The 23624-nt window shown below is 41.0% G+C and overlaps 1 protein-coding gene across 2 annotated transcripts in view; it reads right to left on the bottom strand.

The window, feature by feature from the left end:
* Window positions 1-1041: 1041 nt before the first annotated feature.
* The window catches only part of FBXW2 (F-box and WD repeat domain containing 2), a 31535-nt gene continuing 8952 nt past the window's right edge, over window positions 1042-23624 (bottom strand). For both annotated transcript variants that reach the window (XM_061200016.1, XM_061200017.1), the window contains 5 exons: window positions 18308-18502; window positions 16126-16259; window positions 11502-11588; window positions 10719-10888; window positions 1042-5977 (listed from right to left, as the gene is read on the bottom strand). In XM_061200016.1, the coding sequence (XP_061055999.1) occupies window positions 5689-5977; window positions 10719-10888; window positions 11502-11588; window positions 16126-16259; window positions 18308-18502 (875 nt within the window). In that variant the 3' untranslated portion in view covers window positions 1042-5688. The remainder of the gene's footprint in view (window positions 5978-10718; window positions 10889-11501; window positions 11589-16125; window positions 16260-18307; window positions 18503-23624) is intronic.

Below are 23624 nucleotides of genomic sequence, written 5' to 3'. Positions count from 1 at the left end.
AGTCCTTTGAAGAGATGAGTTGGGACTCAATTACACTGATAGATCTAGACACCCCCTGCTGATAACAGGGAGTCATTAAGGTTGTTGAACAGAGATACGTGCTCAAAAGAGTGGTTGGGGAGAGGCCCTGGAAGCAGAGTCCATGGTGGCTCAAGAGGTGCACATGAGTGGTGAAGGCAGAGGGCAGAGGGCAGAGGGCCAGGTCTGGATTGAAGAGACTGAAGTAGAGAGAATGGGAAGGGAAACAAGGAAAGGCAGGAAAAATCCAGGTCTGCAGAGGCTAAACATCAGGGCCCCAGCCTCATCCTCGCTACTTACTACTCCTCTAAGCAATTAGCCACTCTTTCAAGCCTCAACTTCTTTTATTTTTAAAATAAATTTATCTATCTATTTATTTATATTTTTGGCTGCATTGGGTCTTCGTTGCTGCGCACGGACTTTCTCTAGTTGTGGTGTGTGGGCTTCTCACTGCGGTGGCTTCTCTTGTCATGGAGCACGGGCTCTAGGTGCCCAGGCTTCCGTAGTTGTGGCTCGCGGGCTTAGTTGCTCCGCGCAAGCCTCAACTTCTCATCTGTAAAACAGGAAGGACAATCTGCCCTGTCATGGCGCTGCTGGGGATCAAAAGTACAGGACCATGTTTGATGACAAGGAGTCCTACAAGTTTAAATTAAGAAGAAAGAATGAACCAACTTGGGGATGTGCTGAACAGAGGAGGGCAAAAGAGAGGAAGCTGATCCCAAGGTCTCGACCCTGCATAAACGTACTTTCCCTCCATCTGCATCTATTCATGAAGGTCACCAAAATCCTTCCTGCATTTTACTTTTAAATTTATTGTTTTCCCTCTTGGATCTCATTCAGAAATTGTTACATTGTTAGACTTACATTCTAGAACATGCAGAAACAGTAGAAGAACAGAGTCACTTTAGATCACTCGAGGGGCAGTTCATTTCTAAAGATGCATTCTAAAACACTCGCTTTTGAAAAGTTTCCTTGGAATTGGTTGGGGGAAAGAAGTAAGAAAGTAGTCTTAACTACAGAATGTAATTTTTAAGGAAATGCAGCTTTATTTCTTTCAAGTACAAACAATAACTTGGGCTTGGCTAACCAAATGTTGCCTAATCAAGGGAACCTGCTTTAATGTATAGATATAAATGATTTACAGTTAGCACAATCACTCACAGGTAGAAGAATGCTTCTATGATGCATGAAAATAACTTCTCGTCTTATAGAGACATCTTGTTCCACAATCACTCCACTATTTGCTTAAGCAATCCCTTCTCCCCCGCCCACCCACCCCACAGACAGTTCAAATATAAACTTCATTTCATTCCCCCTAGATCACAACATACATCAAATAAGTGAAACATAAGTTCCATGTTGCCACAGATGTTGGACTGGTGAGGCCAGCCTTTTTCAACCTGAGCATTCTCATCAAGAGTACTAAGTCTAAATGAGTGAGATATGTTCACAATGTGAGTATATGAACACCAAACAACTGTGAGCTTTTATCATCTGAATTCATAATTTGCCAGGTTTAAATACAGAAAAACACATTTTTATTTGAGCATATTCATGAAGAGTAGAAGTAGCTGGATTCTTTAAGCTGCGACAATTAAGGATGTTTACACTGGTCAAGACCGTAGTACTAGCGTTAAGCAACTATACCATTCTGGGGGAGACTGGAAACGCATTGAAACGACTTGACAGCAAAACACCTTTCTGCACTGAGCGCGATCATTCAGCCTGATTAGGCTGAAGGGAGTGATACAAAGACTATCCAGTAATCCATGTGAGGATTTATCCTGAAAGAAATTCACTTTCCTACAGTAAGTACAGGGAGCTACGGATCAGGACACTGCCAAAGACGGCTGGTAGGCATTTCTGTCAAGAATGCTAACCTGTTCTCTCCATGAGACATCTTACCTGGGGACTGCAGAATTCTCGAGTGTCTTGGTTGTCTTAAGTATCTTGGCAAGCACCAGCATAACCAGGTAGGAAGGCTGTGTCAAGGGGACAGACCTAAGGGGCCTCTCCCCTATACTGACAACTCTATGGCCCTAAAGGCAAAGGTCACAGTGTGCCCTGGCCCAGGCTGCATCCTACGGCAGCAATCTGACTACACACTTCCCTACAGAGGATGGCAAGTGGTTCAGACACCAAGGCCCAGTAGAGGCCCAGACAAGGAGGAGGCACGGAGAACTAGAAGAGGGACGATGGGAAGATTCACCTCTAGGCTCCCAAGAAGCCAGGGCAACAGTCATGGCTTCAAGGAGTTGGCTGGGTTTGGCCAAAGCAACGTGTAAAGCCAGGCTCTACTCTCCTTAGTTACTTCTGTTTGGTTGAAAAGCCTCACCTAACAAATTCTTCATGTCTAATGTAATACTGTTTCCAGAAGTATTTCTTTTCTCCCTAAGATTTACAAATGCAGAGCAGTAATCATTCTCCTGAGAGCAAATACTAGAATGATTACATAACCCTCATTCACATTTTACTGCGCATTTTTAGTGGCCAGCACAGATTAATTTTAAACTATGAAAAATGAAGTACACAGCTTAAAATAGCAATATTCGCCATCTTCCATTTAAAAGCTATTCAAACACGTGTACTTCCTGTGGAACGTCTTCAAAGTCTAGCCCCTGTCCTGGAGGAAGTCCTTCTTCCTACTTCTCTGATAGGTCTAAGAGGTCAGGTTTGACAACACTTACTACTTCAAATAATGGGGCTGGCTGGAGGAAACTAGCTTCCTTTGGAATGGGAACAAAGTCTGCTAAAACCACACTCGCTCAGCTCTCCTGGACCCCATCCTCCCCCGGAGCCTGAAGTTGTTATGGTTCCCTACACAAACCAGAGAGGAAAGAAGCCCCCCTTCTACCGCACCAGGGCCACTCAAGAAATCCAACACTCACAAAGAAAGATGGAGTCTACCTGCTTATGATTAAGAATTTTTCAGAAATGAGAATATTCACAAAAGAAGGGGCAAAGGCAAATCCCTTGCCTCTGAGCTAAGGAAGCAGAAGTCAGTGTGTAGGGGAGAGAGCCCCCTAACTCCATGAAGGGAGACTGAGTTATCCCCTACCCACTGTTCTCACTGACTCCCCACCTTGCTTTATTTCTTTTTAAAGGATAAGTTAAGTTTTCCATTTGTATAAAAGCTGACAATACTATGAATAAAGCTAGCATCCATAAAGCAATTAAATAAAATGCTCAGGTGAAACAGAGACCTCTGTGAGGAGGATCAAAGTTAGGACTCTAAGCACTGCTGTCAAAATCAGCTGTACCACCTTGATGATAACTTTGGTATTCACCTCTGAAAACTGAAATGGGACACGCCATACAGGTTTCAGGTTTGTCATTTTCAAAAAATTTTTCCCACAAATGACTATAGTTATAATCGCTTGGTCTTTGAAGCTACTGGATATATCTGATGGTGAGGTGGGAATACGGAAGGTCATTAGATCAGTAATCTCAGTTTTTTTGTTCTGGCTGGATGAAAAGGAGTTAAGTTGTTTACCCTTATCATGGCCCAAAGCCTCCTGAGGTTCCTGCAAGATAGATTCCAGCTTCTAATCTGGTTCCACTTCTTGAAGGACCGAGCAGAGCTCACACACAGAACTCAATGTGAAATGGATTTGGGGGACGGAGAAAGATAATTGTTCTTTTACGTAATTCCCTCAGAGCCTCAACATGGATATTAACTAAACCTGTCCTTGAAACCAACCATCAGAATTCTCTGAAACCCTAACTTGGCAGCATTCAGAGGTCCACTGTCAGACTCTAGGCTGACAGGATTCTGGGAGAGCTGTGTCCCCACTGTACTTTGAATCATTCTCAGCTCTGCCAGCAACCCTTTTCCTACCTGAAAAACATATGTGCTTTGTATCAGAGTTAAGAAGAAGAATGAATACCTCATATTCCCAGGCAAAGGCTCTCACTCCGGTTCCCGTTAAGTTCATCTTCAAACTAGCTTCCTGTCGGTCTGTGAAGGAAATGCTCCCCTCACTCCTCTGTAACACAACGGGGAAGAGCTGAATTCTTCCTACTACTTGCTCCCTCGACTTTCTCCCTAATGTTTGTGACAGTTACGTTAAAACAGTTCCACTGCTGAATCACAGCATTATCTAATTTACAGGAATGAGAGGGTGGAGAATATAAACTGGCAGCCCGCAGACATGCTTTGTTTAGCCCACAACATCTTGAATGATCTTCGAGTCGTTGTCAACATTTTTAAAATTAGGGAATTAGAAATACAATTCTGGAGTTCTACCTCCTGAAGAATCAGAAGACCTGCCAAACACTGGACTTGTTTCTGCCTAACACTTAGGGCTCCATAACTGCCCTGCCAGATAAGCTTCCCCTGGTGCAGCCCCATCCTACGCAGCATGCTGCACTCACTTATGTTTATCTGCGTGGCTCCCCTGGGCGTGTGACTTTGCGAACCTTAATCTAGGGCAATTCCTTCATTTCCAACAGAAAGTTAACCTGCCTGAGGCTACATATCAAGTTAGAGGCACAGGAGGACGAAAGTCAGGGTCAGGGATCTTTCTTTCTAATATGGCACACTGCCTCTCTAGAGGACCACAGCTGCTCTCAGCATTTCTTCTACCAATCACTTACATTTTTAAAGTGGAACATGTAACATTTTCTACATTCCCTCTTATCCATTTTCTTTTTTGTACGTTTGGATTTCCTTATAGATGACAACTTTCTATCAGTGATTTCATTCATATATTATCTCCAAACCTAAAGAAGCAATGAATCAGCCATCAGACAAAACTGATATATCAACTTTTGCACACCTCAGCAGACACAGGACCAGAAAGAATCTTAGAAACCAAGTGACAGCCTAACAACTAGCTATACAGACAGGGAAAATGGGGACCAGAGAAGTATATGCCTGGGGTGCAGGGTTCCTAGGTAACAGAGCCAGTCTTCAACCTGCCAGCTCAGTGCTCTTTCTACTGTACCATGTCACCTCTGTGCAGTCACCTAGGCTGTGGGGGACCAAGGACCAGCTTGCTCCACCTAGAAACAAAAACTACATAACTTCCTCACATCTCAGACATGGCCCACCTTCACTCTGTCAAGAACTAGGGTTTAGAATGTGTTACAAACCATCAATTTATAGAACTGGATTTGCACTGGAAGACAACTTTTCTTTAGAACTGGTATTTGGTGGAGAGTATGAATGTCACAGAACCTGGTGGTCTTTATAACACGGGTTGTTATAAAAGCTAAGCCCCATGTGAGAAAAGTTGCTGTAACAACATCATAGCACCTTTGCTTCAACTTCAAAAGAGAAAAAGGCAATGGTAAAAAGCTTTAATAATAGACTGAATGTGTTTTCATAGGCAACCAATTAGCAGATTAATGAGCCATTTAAATATCTTTACTTAAAACCAATATTCAAGAAAGATGAACCCCAAATGCAGCCTCTTATACTGACCAACATAACTAAGTACAAATGAAGTCAATGGTGCACCCCATCAGCATGCTGCGGTGTAGGTCAACAAAACGAGCCCTCCCCCACCCCGAGCCCTGGCCCCCTGGCAAAGAGAGATAAATGATTGTGCACTGCGTGATGATACCATTAGGTGAGAACTTTGGTTCATGCAGTCGGCTGCCACAGAGGTTGCACTCAAAACCCGCAGCCCCGGTGCCGGAAGTCAGTCAGCGGCGCAGCTCGCGGCATCAGCCGTGCTCCTTCCACAACACCAGGTGAATACTGTGGTCAGGCATGCTGGTGGCAAAGACCAAGCCCGTGTCATTGTGCCCATCCAGTCCATTCAGCCAGGACACTTCGCCTGCCAGGAAGCTGGAGCCTCTCTTGGATTTCCTATACTCCGGGAGAGGCCAGCGGCTAATCAGGCTCTCTGTCCGCAAGTCCATGATATACAGGTAGCGGTTGTCAAACAGCAGGGCAAAGATATCTCCAAAGCCAAGCAAGGCCAAGTTTGCTATCTCAGGAGTCTTGATGACCCTACAAGGATGAAAGTTAATAAACATGAACCAGAAGGCAACTGTGCTTCTGTTTATGCTACTGTAATCTTTTCTGGAGACATTTAAAACCAATGCAAAATTCAAGCAAATTTAGAATTAAATGAAACATTTTTATAAAAAGGAAAATATGAGGACAAAAAGCTCACCCTCCTTTAGAAAAAAGGCCGGGGAGAAGAACCCTTCATAATGATAAGGTAATATAACACAGGCATATAAGGAGATGAATATTTATAAAAGCACAAAATGCCCATCTAAGCTGGAAAGGATCTTACAGATTATCTCGTTTAATACTCTCACTTCTAAGATGTGAAAACTGAAGTACAGCCAGGGTAAATAATTTGGCTAAGCATTCACAACTAGTTAGTTACCAGTCAGAACAAGAGGGTAACACTCAACTCTTACCACTAGGTAAAATCTACTATATGGTAAAATCTACTATATGGTCACCCCTTGTTATCCAAAGGGATTGGTTCCTGGACGCCCTCAGATACCCAAATCCGAGGATGCTCCAGTCCCTTACATAAAATGGCGTAGTACAGCTGGCCCTCCACATCCATGGATGCAGAGCACATGGATATGGAGGGTCGATGGTACTGGCCTAGGGGAACCTCCCCAAGCCCAGAACAAAGACTAAAACCAAGTGACTCAGACTCAGTGCTTCTCTATTCGGCACATAGCAAACACAGGTTCCTCTCTAAGAACAGCAGAGGCTGAAAATATAAAGTTCCCCCAAATAATTCAGAAACATTTATTAATAGATTGATAATAAGTTAGAGAAAACTGGGAGAGTTGGGAGGACAGCCTTAACCTTCTCAGGTTGGCAGTTCCTAAAACATCGATGACAAAGGCAGAAAGTGGGAGGGGCCTTGCCAAACAGGAACACAAATGAAAAAAAACAAAACAAAACGAAACCCTCCGTCTCTCTTATCTGCACATTTAGTAAGGCGAAAAGTTGATGTCCTCTTTGGAGGCACTAGGAAAAGAGCTATAAGACAAGGGATATTCAAATTCTGCTGTGACAATACATTTGAGCCTAGGTGAGACTCCAGTTTATCCTACATCTTAACAAGGACACTACCAACTAGTGTTATGTCCAAGAGGTCAACCAGAAGGGACAGGGTCTGGTAACCAGGACAAGCAAGGAGCAGCTGAAGAATATGAGCTTGAGGTGGGGAGAAAGCAGTGGCAGGGACAGGGAAGCTATACACGATCATCACCTTTCAATAGTGAAGGACGCGTGAGAGGCCAGGCATTAGGCGCTCTAGCAGAGAGAACGAAGGTCAAAGGGAAAGACCGTTACAAAGGAGCAGATTTCAGTCTGGTATCAGGAAGGGAGGGGATTTAGCAGTGAAGAATAAGACCTGTTCCTCACACTCAACCAGTCCAAAACAACCTTCTTAACCTGTTTCTCTTCTTCATTTCCTTGCTTGCTCATTCACCCAGCTGCTCAAGCTAGGAAACATGGCAACCATGCAAATCTCAAACCACAAATCCAATCACCAAGATCTACTGATTTTACCTCCTAAACTTTCCTTTAACTTATTCACTACTACCTGAATTGCCCCAACTCTGACCCAGGACATCACCTTTGCCTGCACTGCTACCAAGAGTTTTCAATGGGTGCCCCCACGTCTGCCCTTGGCCCCTCCCAATCAGTTAACCTCACACTAAAATCTAATCCTATCAGATTTTAAACTTTTAAACCCTTCAACGGCTCTCTACTGCACGCACGTCTGCCACTCCGGCCTTCTTTCAGTCACTCAAATGCACCGGGCTCCTCAGTCTCAGGGCCTTTCAGCAGGCTGCCCTCGCAGTCTACAACGCTCCTCACTGCACTCTCGCCCCCGGCACTTAGTTAAATGCATCTACTCATCCTTTAGAGCTTGGCCCGAATCTCCTCCTCAAAGAAGCTTTCCTTTACTCCTCAAACTAGGCAGGGTCTCAAAGTACCCCGAACCATGTTGCTCTTATCCCAACCATGAAAACACCTGCATGTAGTCAGCTGTTTAATGTCAGCCTTCCCTGGTTAGCCATTTCCACACATTTGGTAAGTATCTCTGCTGGTTCCCAGCGTACATCACAGTGCCTAACACACAGGTTAAGTAAATAAGTATCTGCTAACGACTAGAGCAGTGGTGCAGTAAGCATGGGAAAATACAAATTCCTATAAGAGAGAGCCAAAGGAAACTGGGGAAAGCAGCAGGAAAGTCTAGTAAGTCCCACATCATCAACACCAGCAGAAAATGACCAGAAACTTGGAAAACAGAGTGGCTAGGGGACAGGACTTAAGCCTGAGGAAGTTGAGCTGACTCCAAAGACCCCAGCACAAATGTGCTGCAGGACAGAACACAGGTCCTGACAGGCTCACAGCACCTTCTACTTTGATTACTTTAGAACTGTAAACAGACGTCCCTGCTGTGCACTCTGGGCCCTTAAACCTACAAGACCCCACCTGCTGTACTGAGATAACCTAGCTCAAGGGATTGCACCATAACTTAGCTTTATGGAGCAACATGCTACTATTTGTGCTTTCTTTTCAATTAGCATCAAAGCTTACAGAATGCAACCTGGTCCTGGCAACTGAGGCCACAGGATTTGTACGAAGATTTCAAAAAGAGGCTGTTATATTCATGTTTGAGGGGAAAAAGCAAGAGATAAAATAGCCCCTTTTCGGGAAAAAAAAAAAAAATCTGAACTTAGTGCTTGCTAGCAGCAAACAATCTTGCAGGTTTATTGGTTACAGCTAGTATATCCAAACATCAAAAATTAACAGAACTTTCATCTGAGACTCTGGACTCTATATGCCATTCTGAGTAAGAAGCACACACGAGAATATAGGATCAAATTAAACCTTTAGAGACTCCCAAACTCTAAGCATTAATCAGATTATAATACCTCTCTTCCACCTCGCCTCTTCACCCCTGTCTCCCAAATTTTAATTCAAAACAAAAACAATATTAAACTATCAAAGATCTGATTTTCCCACGGTGACTAAGGTCGTAACTGCGGGGAACTGGTTCCAGGACCCCCTTGGATAACAAAATGCATGGACGCTCAAGTCCTTTGTATAAAATGGTGTAGTATCTGCATATAACCTACACACATCCTCCCGTATACTTCAAATCATCTCTAGATTACTTACATCTAATACAATGCAAATGCTATGTAAATAGTTGCTGGTGCACGGTAAATTCAAGTTTTGCTTTTTGGAACTTTCTGGACATTTTTTTAAAGAAATATTTTCGATCCTCAGTTGGTTGAATCTGTGGGTGCGGAACCCATGGCCAAATGTACTTCAATTTCTTACTTTGCAAAGAATCAAGTCCTTTCAAAAGTTCCTTCTCTCTGGCTTGCTGGTTCCTTAAGCATATGCCTGCCCGATGATCCAACCATGGATGGATGGATGGATGGATGGATGGAGGGATGGATGGAGGGATGGATGGATGGATGCTGGACTAGGGTGAGCTGTGGGATATTGGGCAAGGCCCTTATCCTCTCTCAGCTTCAGTTTCCCCATCTATAAAATGAAGAGGTTGGACTAATGTCTTCTGGCATCTGTTCCAGTCTTTTTTTGTCAAAATGTAATTATCAATCATTTCTAGAAATTATTCTGAAAGCTTGGAAATCTAACTGGTTAGAAATGTAGGTCTAACTCCAGGAAGACATAAATGAGGTTGTAACTTTATGACCAGAGAGACTGGGCCCACCAAAGTCCTGCTGGCTAGTAGGATCAGATCCCATACAAGTTGACCTCAAACAGTCATGCATAAAAACAATGAAGAAAATGTTCAGTTTCTGTCCCCAAGCCAGCACTTCCTGAAGCATGCTATGGAACACTAATTCTGTGAGCTGTTAACATGTGCTCCTCAAAACAAGGGCTCTGTGCACGATACTTGTGAGGTACAGTAGGTTAAACAAATTAAAACATGTTTCTTTATGTAGGACTTCTCACACCTATTAGTAATAAAAACCTGTCAGGTCCTCTGCTAGGTCCTCATTACAGGCATTTCATTTAACCTTTACTTTACAAGTGAGACAATTCAGACACAGAAAGGTTAAGAAACTTACATAAAATCACACAGCTCATAAGAAAGAGAACTAGGTCTTAAACCAAGGTTTATTTATCACCAAAGTAGGTTGTCTTAATCACCATGTCACTGGCTTCCAACAGCCTCCAATATGCTAACAGATACCGTCAGTCTCCAAGAGGGGTCTATGATATACAGTGAATCACAAAATTATTTGTCTATAGACCTCTATTTCTTTCTTTGGAGAGAAACTCTGCAGGTTGTAACTTTCTCCAAGTTTCTCTGTCTTTCTGCTAGTCAGCGGAAAGCCACTCAATCCCTCAACACAGAATTTCAACTGACCAGGAAGTAGAACTTAAAATATTAGAACTAGAGGAGATGTGAAAGATCTTTTCATTCAAACTCTTCATTTTCCAGAGAAGCTGGAAGGGGAATTCAGAAATTGTTCAAGTGGAAGTAACTCAGAGTAAGAAGAGGACTTAGAATCTAGACCCTCTACATTCTAACATACAACTCTTTCTAATTTAATTACTACCTTTAAAACATTTTTATGTGTGAGATTTTCAGCACAGAACTGATGGAGTAAACGTTTCCCCAAAGCAAGTTACTAACTGGTTTATGGAAATATTTAGTCTTGTCTTTATTATTAAACTGCAACAAACTGTTAAAGGTAAAGGTCCAAGGGAATATTACCTGAGAATATCATAACTGGCAAAGTCCCACTGGTAGAGACCCAGTGCTGAACTACAGACAATGTATTTGCCATCAAAATGAAGTCTTGGCTGCAGGCAGATACTTCTATCCTCAGAGACAGACAACGTCTTTAAGCACTTACAGTTAATTTCTCTCCCAATTGGCCAAATCTACAGATAAGAGAAAATTAGGAAAGATGAGAGATCACATCACCATAGAAAAGCCTGTCCTTAAACAATGTGGCTTGTGTTTGCTGACGTCAAATACAAAGTGAAGTAAACTGGAGAGACCACAGGTTTTACAGCTGAAGCATGGGTTCAAATTCTGATTTGGCACATATGTGTTGTGTAATCTTGGGTAAAATATTTAACCTCTTTGAACCTCAGTTCCTGCCGTGAAGATGGTTAGTGCCTACCATACGGAACAGTTTAAAAGATGCAATAAAAATACATGTAACAGTGCTCTGTAAACTTGTTTGCAAATTGCTATTATTATTATACAAGTAAATGTTTATGTTTTCATACTTTAGATCTAAGAACTGAGGAGAGCAGGAGATATATGTCTTAAGAAAAGGTAAGAACGCATCGAAGATAAATTTCTGTGGATTTTTTTTCCCCTTTCATTTACAAATCAGAGTTAGAAACTGCCTGGAACACAGGAAAATGAACAATTCTCTTTCCAGTGGGTTTAAGAGGGCTTAAAGACATTCCTTCCTCCCTTGAAATATTCCCCCTGTGCTACACTCTTTCATAAGGCAAATTAATGGAGGAAAAAAAACCTCACCTTGATCTCATATTTGTCTGCACTTAAGAGGATGTAGTCTCCAGGGCTGTGCAAGAGAGACTTGACTTTGCACTTTTGCAAGACCACCTAGAAATAATAAATATCCATGTTACAAAAAGATCCTTTTAGTACTGTTCTTATCCCTTTTAATTAAAATATGAAAAAGAGCTCAAAATGATATGGTATGTGAGTAATCTATAACTCTATGTTAACTATAACACAAGTTAACCTTTACTAAGAGTTTTACTATTACCAGATTCTTTACATTATTAGCAAGACCTAAAAGTGTCTAATGTTGCCAGCATTTACTCTTAGCTTTAGTCTGGAAGCAAACATTAGGACTGACTTTAAAAATTATAAAACGTGACTTCATAAAAAATGTGAGGGATAGGAAAGAAAAAAGTCCATTCACATAGTAGATACAAATGACTTGTTTTCATAAGCATGTGCATCATAAAGGGAAAAGCACTCGACTTGGGACCAGAATCTGTCATATGTTGACTCTGCAGCCTTGGGCAGGACCATCTAACCTCTTCGTTTCTCAGCTTCCTCATCTTTAAAATAGGGGATGGGGCACCTATTATCTCAGATAATTGTAGTGAAAATGAAATAAAACAATGAAAATAATAATGTAACAGAAGCTAACATTCCATTAGCATGTGGGATAATCTGTGAACACTAGCTTCTGGTTATTTTAGGAATAAATCAGCATAAAGTGAGACGGGAGGCCAGGCTCACTCATTCAGAAGCCTGGGTTGCAGATTCAAATGAAACTGACAGACCTGCTACTGAGTGCCAGGCACCTTGCTGGGTTCTGTCCCATCATCTCATTTAGTACTCACAGGAACATTTAGCAGATGATGAAACTCAGGCCCTGAAGGGAAGAGTAACCTATCTAAGACATCTCAGTCAGTGTCCTGGCCCCAAGTCCACTGTTTTTAACATAACACCAACTTGTCTTATATAACTTTTCTATTTAAAATTGAATGCACCCAGTACAGAATTTTTTCCCCCAATGTTTTTATTGTGGTAAAATACACGTAACATAAAATGTAGAATCTTAACCATTTTTAAGTGTACAGTTCGGTGGTCTTACTGGTCTTCTCACACAATCACCCACCCAGTCTAAAACCCACTAGTCATCGGATTCTTTCTTCTTCTTGGTTCCCCATGAGTAAGTTCAGTTGGCTTTACCTTAAAGACACATCCTTCGTGTACGCCCTTCTCTTTCTTTATTGCCACCCAAGTCCAAGCCGTGGGTCTCTTTCGCTTAGACTACTGCAAAAGCCTAACTGGCCACCCTGCATCCATTTGTGCCCCACTCTAACCCATTTTTCACTCAGCAGTTATCTTCTTAAAACATGAATCACACCAGACTCTTGCTCAGAACGCATCAATTGCTTTCTACTATACTTACTATAATCCAGAATCCTTAATGAGGTCTAGTAAAGCGTACGTGATGGCCCCTCTCCCACACCTCCCCCAACTGCAGCACAGCTCCGCTGGCCTTCCAGGGCATCAGCTTATCAAATGTTCTAGGCTCTTTCCCACCCCAGGGCCTGTGCACATACGGCACCCTCTGGAACACTCCATTTACAGTTACCTCCCATTTATTCTTCACATTTGGCCCCTTCTCTAAAAGCTTTCCCTGAATCAAACTGAATTAGACTCTGCACTTTTCCTCCATAGCACTTAACACAATTTGTGAACTTGTGAAATTACTAATAACTATTCCTCCTACTAGACTAACATTCGCATCAAGCCTGGGTCTGTTTTGCTCACTCTTGCATCCTTAGCCCCTCACAGAATAGCATGATAAGCTCAAGAAAAGTGTTTCTGCATGGCATTTCCATTTTTTAAATGGCTTTTGATCCTCACAGCAATCGTTTTTTTGAAAACTAGAAGACATCACAACATTCTTCTAAAGATCCTGTACATTTTTGTTTCACTTCTTGCGAGCATTATTTTCTCCTCCTTCCTCCTTCCCTTTCTTCGCAATTTATTTGAACTAAAAAACCAAAAACCCCTGTCCACCCATTTCTCCCACTCCCCACATCCAACCCCCTGCCTCTGGCAACCACCAATCTGTTCTTTGTATCTATGAGCTTGGCTTTTTTTTTCCCCTGTAGAGTCCACATATAAGAGAGATCGTATGGTATTTGCCTCTTTTTTGTCTTACCTCACTTAGCATAATGCCCTTGAGGTCCATCCATTTGTCACATATGGCAAGATTTCATTCTTTTTTTACGGCTAAATAACATTTCAATACATATATCCCTTCATCCATCTATGGACACTTTGGTTGTTTCCATATCTTGGCTATTGTAAATAACACTGCAATGAACATGGGGGTGCATGTATCTTTCTGAGTTAGTGTTTTCAATTTCTTTGGATAAATACCCAGAAGTGGAATTGCTGGATCATGCGGAAGTTCTCTTTTTCATCCTTTGAGGAACTTCCAAACTGTTTTCCGTAGTGGCGGCACCAATTTACATTCCCCTAAAAGTGAACAAAGGTTCCCTTTTCTCCACAATCTCACGAACACCTGTTATTTCTTGTCTTTTTGATAATAGTCATTCTAACTAGTATGACATGATATCTCATTGTGGGTTTTTTTCCCCTAATATTTATTTATTTAGTTGGCTGTGCTGGGTCTTAGTTGTGGCATGTGGGATCTTCATTGCCACGTGTGGGATCTTTGTTGCAGCATGCGGGATCTTTTTTATAGTTGCGGCATACAAGATCTAGTTCTCTGACCAGGGATCGAACCTGGACCCCCTGTACTGGAAGCGCAGAGTCTTAACCACTGGACCACCACAGAAGTCTCTCATTGTGGTTTTGATTTGCATTTCCCTGATGATTAATTATGTTGAACATCTTTTCATTTACTTGTTAGTTGTTGTCTTCATTTATCATCTATATGTCTTCTTTGGAAAAATGTTCAGATCTTCTGCCCATTTTTTAATCAGATTGTTTGGTTTTTTGCTATTGAGTTGTATGAGTTATTTATCTATTTTGGATATTAGCCCCGATCTGATATATAATTTGCAAATATTTTCTCCCATTCAGTAGGTTACCTCTTAATTTTGTTAACAGTTTCTTTTGCTGTGCAGAAGCTTTTTAGTATGGTGTAGTCCCACTTATTTATTTTTGCTTTTGTTGCTTTTGGTGTCAGATTCAAAAAATCACTGCCAAAACCTATGTCAAGATGCTTACTATGTCTTCGTCTAGTCTTGAGTTTTATGATTTCAGGTGTTAAGAAGTTCAAATCTTTACTCGATTTTGAGTTAATTTTTATGTATGGTGTAAGACAGTGGTTGAGTTTCATTCTTTTTTGTATGTGGCTCTTCAGTTTTCCCAACACCATTTATTGAAGAGACTGCCCTTTCCCCATTGTATATTCTTGGCTCCTTTGTCATAAATGAATTTACCGTATATACGTGGGTTTATTTCTGGGCTATTTATTCTGTTCCATTGATCTATGTGTCTGTTCTGCCAATACCATAGTTTTAACTACTATATCTTTGTCATATAGTTTGAAAGCATGATGCCTTCAGCTTTGTGCTTTTTCAAGATTGTTTTGGCTTTTTGAGGTTTTTTGTGGTTCCATACAAATTTTAGGATTATTTGTCTTATTTCCTTGAAAAATGCCATTGGAATTTTGATAGGGATTGCACTGAATCTGTAGATTGCTTTGGGTAGTATGAACATTTTAACAATACCGATTGTTCCAATCCATGAGCACGAAATACCTTTCCATTTATTTGTGTCTACTTCAATTTCCTTCATTAATGCCTTGCAGTTTTCAATATACAGGTCTTTCTGTTATATACTGGTTAAACTTATTCCTAGGTATTTTATTCTTTTTGATGCAATTGTAAATGGGACTGTTTTCTTTATTTCTCTTTCTGATAGTTCATTATTAGTGTACAGAAAGGCAACAGATTTTTGTGTATAGATTTTACATCTTGCAACTTTACATGTAGTTTACAAGTTCTAACAGTTTTCTGGTGGAGTCATCAAAATATCATGCATCTGCAAATACTGACAGTTTTACCTCTTCCTTTCCAACATGGATCCCTTTTTTTCCTTTTCTGCTCTGTCTAGGACTTCCAATTATATGTTGAATAAAAGTGGCTAGAAACCAGCACAATGTTCTTTTAAAGAGCCTGTACATTTTTCTTCCACTTCTTGCAAGCATTTTCTTTTTTAAAATGAAAATTACTTTTCTGATTTAAAAATATGCTTATCCTAAAGGGAAAAAAGTACTCAATTCCACAAGAAATAATCATCTTCAACATTTTAGTGCAAAAACACATTTAGAAACTGTCGTCATACTCTACATAGTTTTTTGTATGTAACCTGTTTTATTTGCTCCCTCTACCCACCTAATATATAGTGGGCATCTTTTCATGTCCATAAGTCACTCATTCATTAAACTATTTACTGAGTGTCTTTTACATGCTGGTCACTGTTATACACCATCATGCTTTGTGGTTGTATCTATCCCATCTTATGACTCATCTACCACTTATGAGGCAGCATCTACCATCCCCCATCCCACCCCCAGCTCCCCCACCCTCAGCAAGACTGATGTCAACATTTCTTCTGTAGGTCCTCCTACCTTGGTGACCCATTCTGTGTGCCCGGTGAGTGTGTTCAGGCACGTCCCAGCAGATAAAGCCCATACTTTCACAGTGAAGTCTGCAGAGCCACTCACCAAGATGTCCAGTTCATCATTGTAGTCGACGCTAAACACTAGTATATACAACACACACAAAGTTAAAATACGCCTTTGCCTGTGGGTCTTTCATAGTAGAGTTCAATTACATTTACTCTCCCTAGCTGCCCAACTGTATAATTTCTCAACCAGAACTACTGTAGGAATGATGCTTTCTCAACTAGCAATTTTATGCTAAAAAATATATCCATTTCAAAATTCTTGTTATTATCATAGCTGATAATTCTAAGGATGAAAAGCTCCTGGAATAATACAATCTCTCATACTTGTACTAGCTTCAGAGTGAGAGGTAAACCAGTGTAGGAGATAACGGCATTTCTCCTCAGGACTGCCTGCCTGATACTACACGTAACTTATCTAGCCTATGCAGGAAAAACAGAACATAGGTGGACCTACTCATATTTGTACTATTTACTGCAGTAAGATAAAATGTCAAGAGTATAAGCTGCAAAACAATACCCATACTCAAGAAAAGCCAGTGTAATGAGAAAAACAAAACAAAGATCTTAAAGGTCAGACTGAGCCATTCTCTCAAACTGTCTGATTTTCTTTAGAGCTCTATCCCCAGCACCTAAAACAGTGCCTGAGTATAGCAAGTACTCAAATATTTGTTTTTAAATGCCTGCCAAGCTCTAAAGGAACACTGGGGACCCAAAGATGAAGACACTGCTCTTTTCTTTAAGGAACTCAGACTAAGTGAGAGGTGGAAGAGGAAGTCCAAAAAAAAAAAATAAATGTTTACCTCTTGCTAGGGAAACACCAAGGAGAATGACTAACTCTGCCCAGGGGTATCAGGGAGGACTTCAGGGAAGAGGCGATATTGGAGATGGGCCCTGAAGGATGAGTAGAATTTATCAAGAAAAGAAAGAGAATACTGCAGGTAGAGGGAAGAGCAAAGGCATGGAGTTAGGTAAAGCCACAGCAATGTCCAGGGAACAGCAAAGAGGAAATTTTTTAGAACAGGGCTCTCAAAGCTGACCAGGTATAAAATCACCTGGAAGTCAATGTACAACCCTGGACACTGTGGAAATATTACACTCAGTTTGATATATAAGTTCCACATTAAATCATATATCTTCAAAATATTAATTTCTACAACAAACAAGTGGTAGCAGAGAAGACTGAAGAAAAATGTACAGGATGACAAACAAAATGGGGGGGGACTTGGTTTTTTGCCATAAAACAGCTAGGTTTACATTAAAGAATTACTGAGTACCAGGTACGGTGCAAGGAATTCAGGACTTAAGTGTGAATAAGACAGGCAGGATCCCTGTCCTTCTGGAGCTTACAGGTTGGTGGGGAAAGAAGGTTATCATACTTACTTGTATTGATATGATAAGTGTTACACACGTATTGGGAAACCTACAACAGAGAAACTCAACCTGTTCAGGGAGTCCAGGAAGGCTGCTCATAAGTGTCTCAAGAGCATAGACTATGATTCTCAGGGGCTAATGCAGTGGGTAAAGGGCAGAAAGGAAGAAGGGAGCAGCTGCACAAGAGGCTGGGAACTTCATCAACATGATTTCTGCACAGAGCTCCAAAATACAGTGAAGCAGAGGGAGAAGCTCAGATCTGAAGGCTATGTTCAAATGACCAGTTTTTTACAAACTAAGGCTGCTGTAAAATTATTGTCAACCAAGCTCCAATTTGATATAATCTGTATAGTCACTCCAAATGATTTCCAGTCCTAATTCTACAAATAAAGTGGACTGAATTTACAAGTGTAGCACTTATTCAATTTGGAGGTATGGAATCCGATCAAAACAGAGGGGGCTGACTGTTCAGCAGGATATAAATGAAACAGGGGAAAAGAAGAACTGCCTCTCCTAGCATAAGGGTATAAAGGACATAAGAGTTAAAAAATGGGCCAAGGAAAAGCAAAATTAGGGGGAGAATTCCAAAAAAGAATAACTTGAATAAAGGGATTAACTGTAGTGACTGAGAAAGAAATTGGGGGAAAGACAGGTTAAATTAAAAAAAACAAAAAAGGGATCACATTCTTGGCTCCTGGCTTTAAGGAACGAGGGTAAAGTAGCTGTTGAAATCCTGAAGAAAGGCAACCCACCCGCCCCCGTGTGCCCCCGGAAGTGCTGGGTCCTGGCTCCGGAACTCCATTCCCAGCAGGCCACAGTGTTGTCAAAGGAGCCTGTCACAAGCTTCTGCTCATCAAACTTCACCGCTGCACAAGTGTGGGTCTGGATGCCATAAACACACTGCCCTGTGCTCACATCCCATAGTTTTGCAGACAAGTCATCTGACCCTTCAAGAGAAAAACAGGGAGGTTAGTAAGAAAACAAACACTAAAGAAGGAAAATCAATTCCCCAAACCATGGTATTCTTAAAGGAGAACCTTAACAGTCACCTCCTCTAGCACTCTCACTTAATAGCTGGGAAAACCAAAGCATGGAGACAGTAACACAACTTGCTCTGGGTCACCAGAATACTGTTAACAGCCCTGGGACTGAGTCCAAGCCTTTTGGTTTAGTCCTTTTCCCTTAACTTTCCAGGTTATAGCGTGGTGTTAGACTAAAGCACCCTTTGGTGCTTCCACTTGTAAATTTTCCCAAATCTTTGGCTATCATGAGCTCTCTGATTTAAGCTTAAAATGGTGGGTACCACCTATGACTGGATGTGTACACTTGCATGCCTGTCCATTACCCAACAATTTTGAACAAATAAAGAATGCTGAATAGTAAAGTTGTCTGCTGGAACATGTTCTACTCTAAGGCAAATCATAGATAAGCCTCCAATCACTGGTTAACTTCTGCAAAGGCTAACTGCTAATTTCTTGAGCCATCTTGAAATATGTGAAGGAACTTCAAAGAAAACTAGACATAAATTATTCTCAGACGTTCACAACAACTCAACAAAGAGCTTGTAAAGCCTCTTAAGATTCTGCAGAAAAGAGGGTAGGTTTTACTTCTGCCTCTGATGAAAATATTATACTGATTATGGTGACAATTCAGGACCTTGTCTTAATCACATTTAAAATCCTAACGATGAACTCATGTCTCACAATTTACCTGTATAAAAGTAAGAATAAGAATTGACGAAGAGGGAATTCCCTGGCGGTCCAGTGGTTAGGACTCTGCGCTTCCACTGCAGGGGAAACAGGTTCGATCCCTCGTCAGGGAACTAAGATCCCGCATGCTGCACAGCGCAGCCAAAAAAAAAAAAGAACTGACAAAGAAAAAACCATTCTGAAGCTACAAAAATGCAGTCCCTGCAATAAGGACATGGTATCTTGGAAAAGCACCAACTGATCAGTTTTCAAAAAGCTTAAATGACTAAATAAAGTTAGCCACAATGCCACCTTTAAGGGTTGATCAAGAGCCACTGTTTCAGACAATGGAAAAATAGCTATCAGTTATGAAAGAGGCAGAGTATGAATTTCAACCGGGGCAAACCCTATGAGAGCATACTGAAATGAAGACTATATTTGTTGTTATTTTACTATTTAAGGATTCAGTTTTCTCTCTATAAAATGAAAGGCGAGATTTGGCTGGTGGTTCTCAATGGGCATATGAGGCATCAGAATCATCTGCGGAGCTTTATCAAAACACACGTGCAGGGCCCTATCTTCAGAGATTCTAACTTAGAACATCTGAGGTAGGATCTAATTACTGTAAAAGCTTGCCAGGTGATTCTAATGTATTAGCAATGCATTGAGAACCAATGATCTAGAACAATACCGTCCAATAGAAATACAAGGCAAGACACATACACAATTTAAATTTTTCTAATATCTACTTTAAAAAGTACAAAAAAAAAGGGGACTTCCCTGGTGGCGCAGTGGTTAAGAATCTGCCTGCCAATGCAGGGGACATGGGTTCGAGCCCTGGTCCGGCAAGATCCCACATGCCGCAGAGCAGCTAAGCCTGTGCGCCACAACTACTGAGCCTGCGCTCTAGAGCCCGCAAGCCACAACTACTGAGCCCACGTGCCACAACTACTGAAGCCTGCGCGCCTAGAGCCCGTGCTCCGCAACAAGAGAAGCCACCGAATGAGAAGCCCACACACCGCAATGAAGAGTAGCCCCCGCTCACCACAACTAGAGAAAGCCCACGCGCAGCAATGAAGACCCAACGCAGCCAAAAATAAATAAATTTATTAACAAAAAGTACAAAAAAGGGAAAATAATTTAATATTTTTAACTCAGTATGCCAAAAATATTATCATCTAACATGTAATCAATATAGAAATTAATGAAATAGTTTACATTCTAAGTCTTCAAAATCCAGTGAGTCCTTCCTATTTCACATCTCAGTTTGAACTAGCCGTATCTCAAGCGCTCAAAAGCCATACGTGTTGAGTGGCTACCACACTGGACAGCACAGGTCTAGATAATCTTTAAGGTCCTCTCAGCTTTTTGGTCCAGTCGGCATTTTGTGACTATATTTCTAGGAAGCAAAGCAGGAAAAGAAATCATTTCAGATCCTATCTGAGCTTGGTTCTGATTTATTGCCAGTGTTCAGCCAGGGTCTCATTCATTCATTCATTCATTCAACCGATATTTAGAGAACTTCTGTGTCAGGTAGGGCTCTTGCTCTTATGGTGCTTAGTCTTCCTAGGAAGACAAAAAGGCTAAACAAACAATAATAATTCAGTACAGTAAGTGGTGGGCAGTACAAAAGCCCATAGCAAATACAAGGGGGGGATAAAAGGAGAAAGCGCCGCAGATGAAGCTCCGCTGAGTTTACAATCGTGCTCCTCAATATCGAGGTGTTCCACGAACATGCCTCAGGAGATGGAGCGACTGGCTCCACAGCTATATCCTCTGCTTTGTTGTTAAGCCAGGCTGTGGTGTAGGACTGTTGGAAGAAGGAATTTCATGGCTTAAAAAAACCCCCAAACTTTCAGGTATTAACTAGTTGAAATCTAAAGGATGAATAAAGTAATCAGCACCCTCTCCCCAACCGAAAAAAGCAGTATATGCCAGAGCTCAGCCTAAATTTCTGTAAAAGACTAGACAGTAAATATACTAGGCTTTTTGAGCCATAGAGTCTCTGTGGTAATTACTCCACTCTGCTGGATCCAGCCCCTGCAGTTTGTGGTTTACCAATCGCTGGAATATAACTATTAAAGCACCTATTAAATATCTCTATATATTACATAAATATATGTGAATAGGCATTGGGGTCGATTCATAAAGAACTACTTGAATCCATTCTAAAAACTACCTAGGAATTATTTACAATGCTTGTCAAAATGCATTGCCTAAAACATGGACACTGATAACAGTTCGGTATGACTAGGAAATAGTGGCAAGGTCAGGCTGGAGAACTCAGTCGGGAGGATGTTTAACTATGACCTTATCTGCATTTCTGAAAGATCACTATGGCTGCATCAAAGGAAATGGTTTGAAGGGGAGCAAAACTGGAAGCAGGAAGGCCAGTTATAAACTAGGAGGGAGGATAGAGAAAACGTGGCCTATACATACAAAGGATTATTATTCAGCCTTAAGAAGGAAGGAAATTCTGACATACGTGACAACATGGAGGAACCATGGAGACATTATGCTAAGTGAAATTCAGTCAGTCACAAAAGAACAAACACTGTAAGACTCTACCCATGAGGTACCTAGAGTAGTCAAATTCAGAGACAGAAAGTAGAATGGTGGTTGCCAGGGGCTGCGGAGGAGGGAATAGGGTGTCAGTGATTAATGAGCACAGTTTCAGTTTGGGAAGATGCTAAAAGTTCTGGAGATAGATGGTGGTGATGTCTGCACAACAATGCACTTAAAATGGTTAAAATGATAAATCATATATACTTCACCACAATCTGATAAAAAAAGGGAAGATTATCTAAATTAATTATTTAAACTAGTTTATATAGGAAAACATTAGGCCATTCAGTTTTACACCCTAATAAACATCAGAAAACAACCAGGTTGGGTAAAGAGGCTGTAAATGATACAGCGTAGAGGAAAGTGAAAGGGGACTAAATGTAGACTATTTTTCATTATATAAAAGGGGGAAAAAGCCCTCTCAACTCAGAAAACAGGGTGAAAACAGTCTTTGATATAAAAATTACAGAGATGGGTAATGTAACAAAGGTAAGTAGAAAAATGAGCCGTAACCCAAATAGAGTAAGCTATCTTACCAAGTTAAGTTTAAATATTTAACTGGTAGAATCAGATCTCAGCTCTCAAACCACCCCTCTGAGTTATTTGACTCTGTTAACCAACTGAATAAACATTTACCAGTGCCTCTTCAAGTCAGGCAACTTTCATTCTCCTTCTTGAAACTCTCTTCATTACCCTTGTTTCTTTACCTCTCCCCTTTCTCTGAGTACACACTCAAAGGATCCCCCCTATGCTCTATCTTCTCTTCTCTACATCTCCTTTTAAAATTTCACTTACAGCCATAGCTGTGATGTGACTAATTCCTAAATCATTCTCTCTAGCCCTGAGCACTCTCCAAAGCTCTCACCCAGCATTTCCAGATACTGTGGGAATCTCCACTTTGACATCCAACTGAATCCAGTTCATCCCAAATTGAATTCCATCTATCCTCTTGAATTTATCCCTTCATTTTCTATTCTTTTACTACTACTACTATCTTCCCAGTTATACACGCAGCTAGAAGCCTTCAGCCATTTTTGAAATCTCCCTATTCCTTACCACATATCCGATTCATTGCCAAATCCTGTCAATTCTATTTCAATAGCTGCTCTTCTCTGCAACTGCTACTTTTAAAAATCTCTACCCTTACTATCCTATATCTAGACCTATTTAAGCTCATCTAAACTGCAACAGACTAGTAATTTAAATGGGAAGCACAAGATGTGTCTATGTCAAAGGGTATCAATAGAATTAGTATCATCTCCTAGGGGGAACACTTCAGAAATTTCTAGGGTGGCTTCACTGTCACAATGAGAAGACATTACTGGCATCTACTGGGCAGAGTCCAGGAATGCTGGACATCCTGCAATGTTTGCAGAGCACAAAAAGAATCTGTATTCTGCATGACATTCCATAAAGTTCTGCCAGATATTCCTAAGTGAAAATCTTAGTTATCTGACTGAGCCTAAAATCTGTTTTACAAAGAGTATTAGCAGTTTAACTGTATACCTAATTTTCTATGAGTGTAACTACCAGGTAAATTGAGGAAAGACGTACTTTCTTGGGAACTCTAAGAGTCTTTCACCATTTGAAAAGATGGCGTCACAGATGGAATCTGTGACACAAACACAACATTCTGCATTCACAGCTGTCATGTTCACAATGATGGTACACATAGGTGTAAACATCTGATTACTTTACCACCTTCTAAGCCATGCTTGAGCACGTGTTCAATATGTATTACTTTAAGTCACAGTCCTCTTACTTTTCCTCTGGATCAAAGTTTGGGTATTATATTGATTTTTAAAATGTGTACTTA

Source organism: Eubalaena glacialis, chromosome 9 (assembly GCF_028564815.1).
Source record: "Eubalaena glacialis isolate mEubGla1 chromosome 9, mEubGla1.1.hap2.+ XY, whole genome shotgun sequence".
Classification (NCBI taxonomy): Eukaryota; Metazoa; Chordata; class Mammalia; order Artiodactyla; family Balaenidae; genus Eubalaena; species Eubalaena glacialis.
Note: the sequence above shows the minus strand (reverse complement) of the source record. Positions and strands in the feature narration are given on the sequence as shown.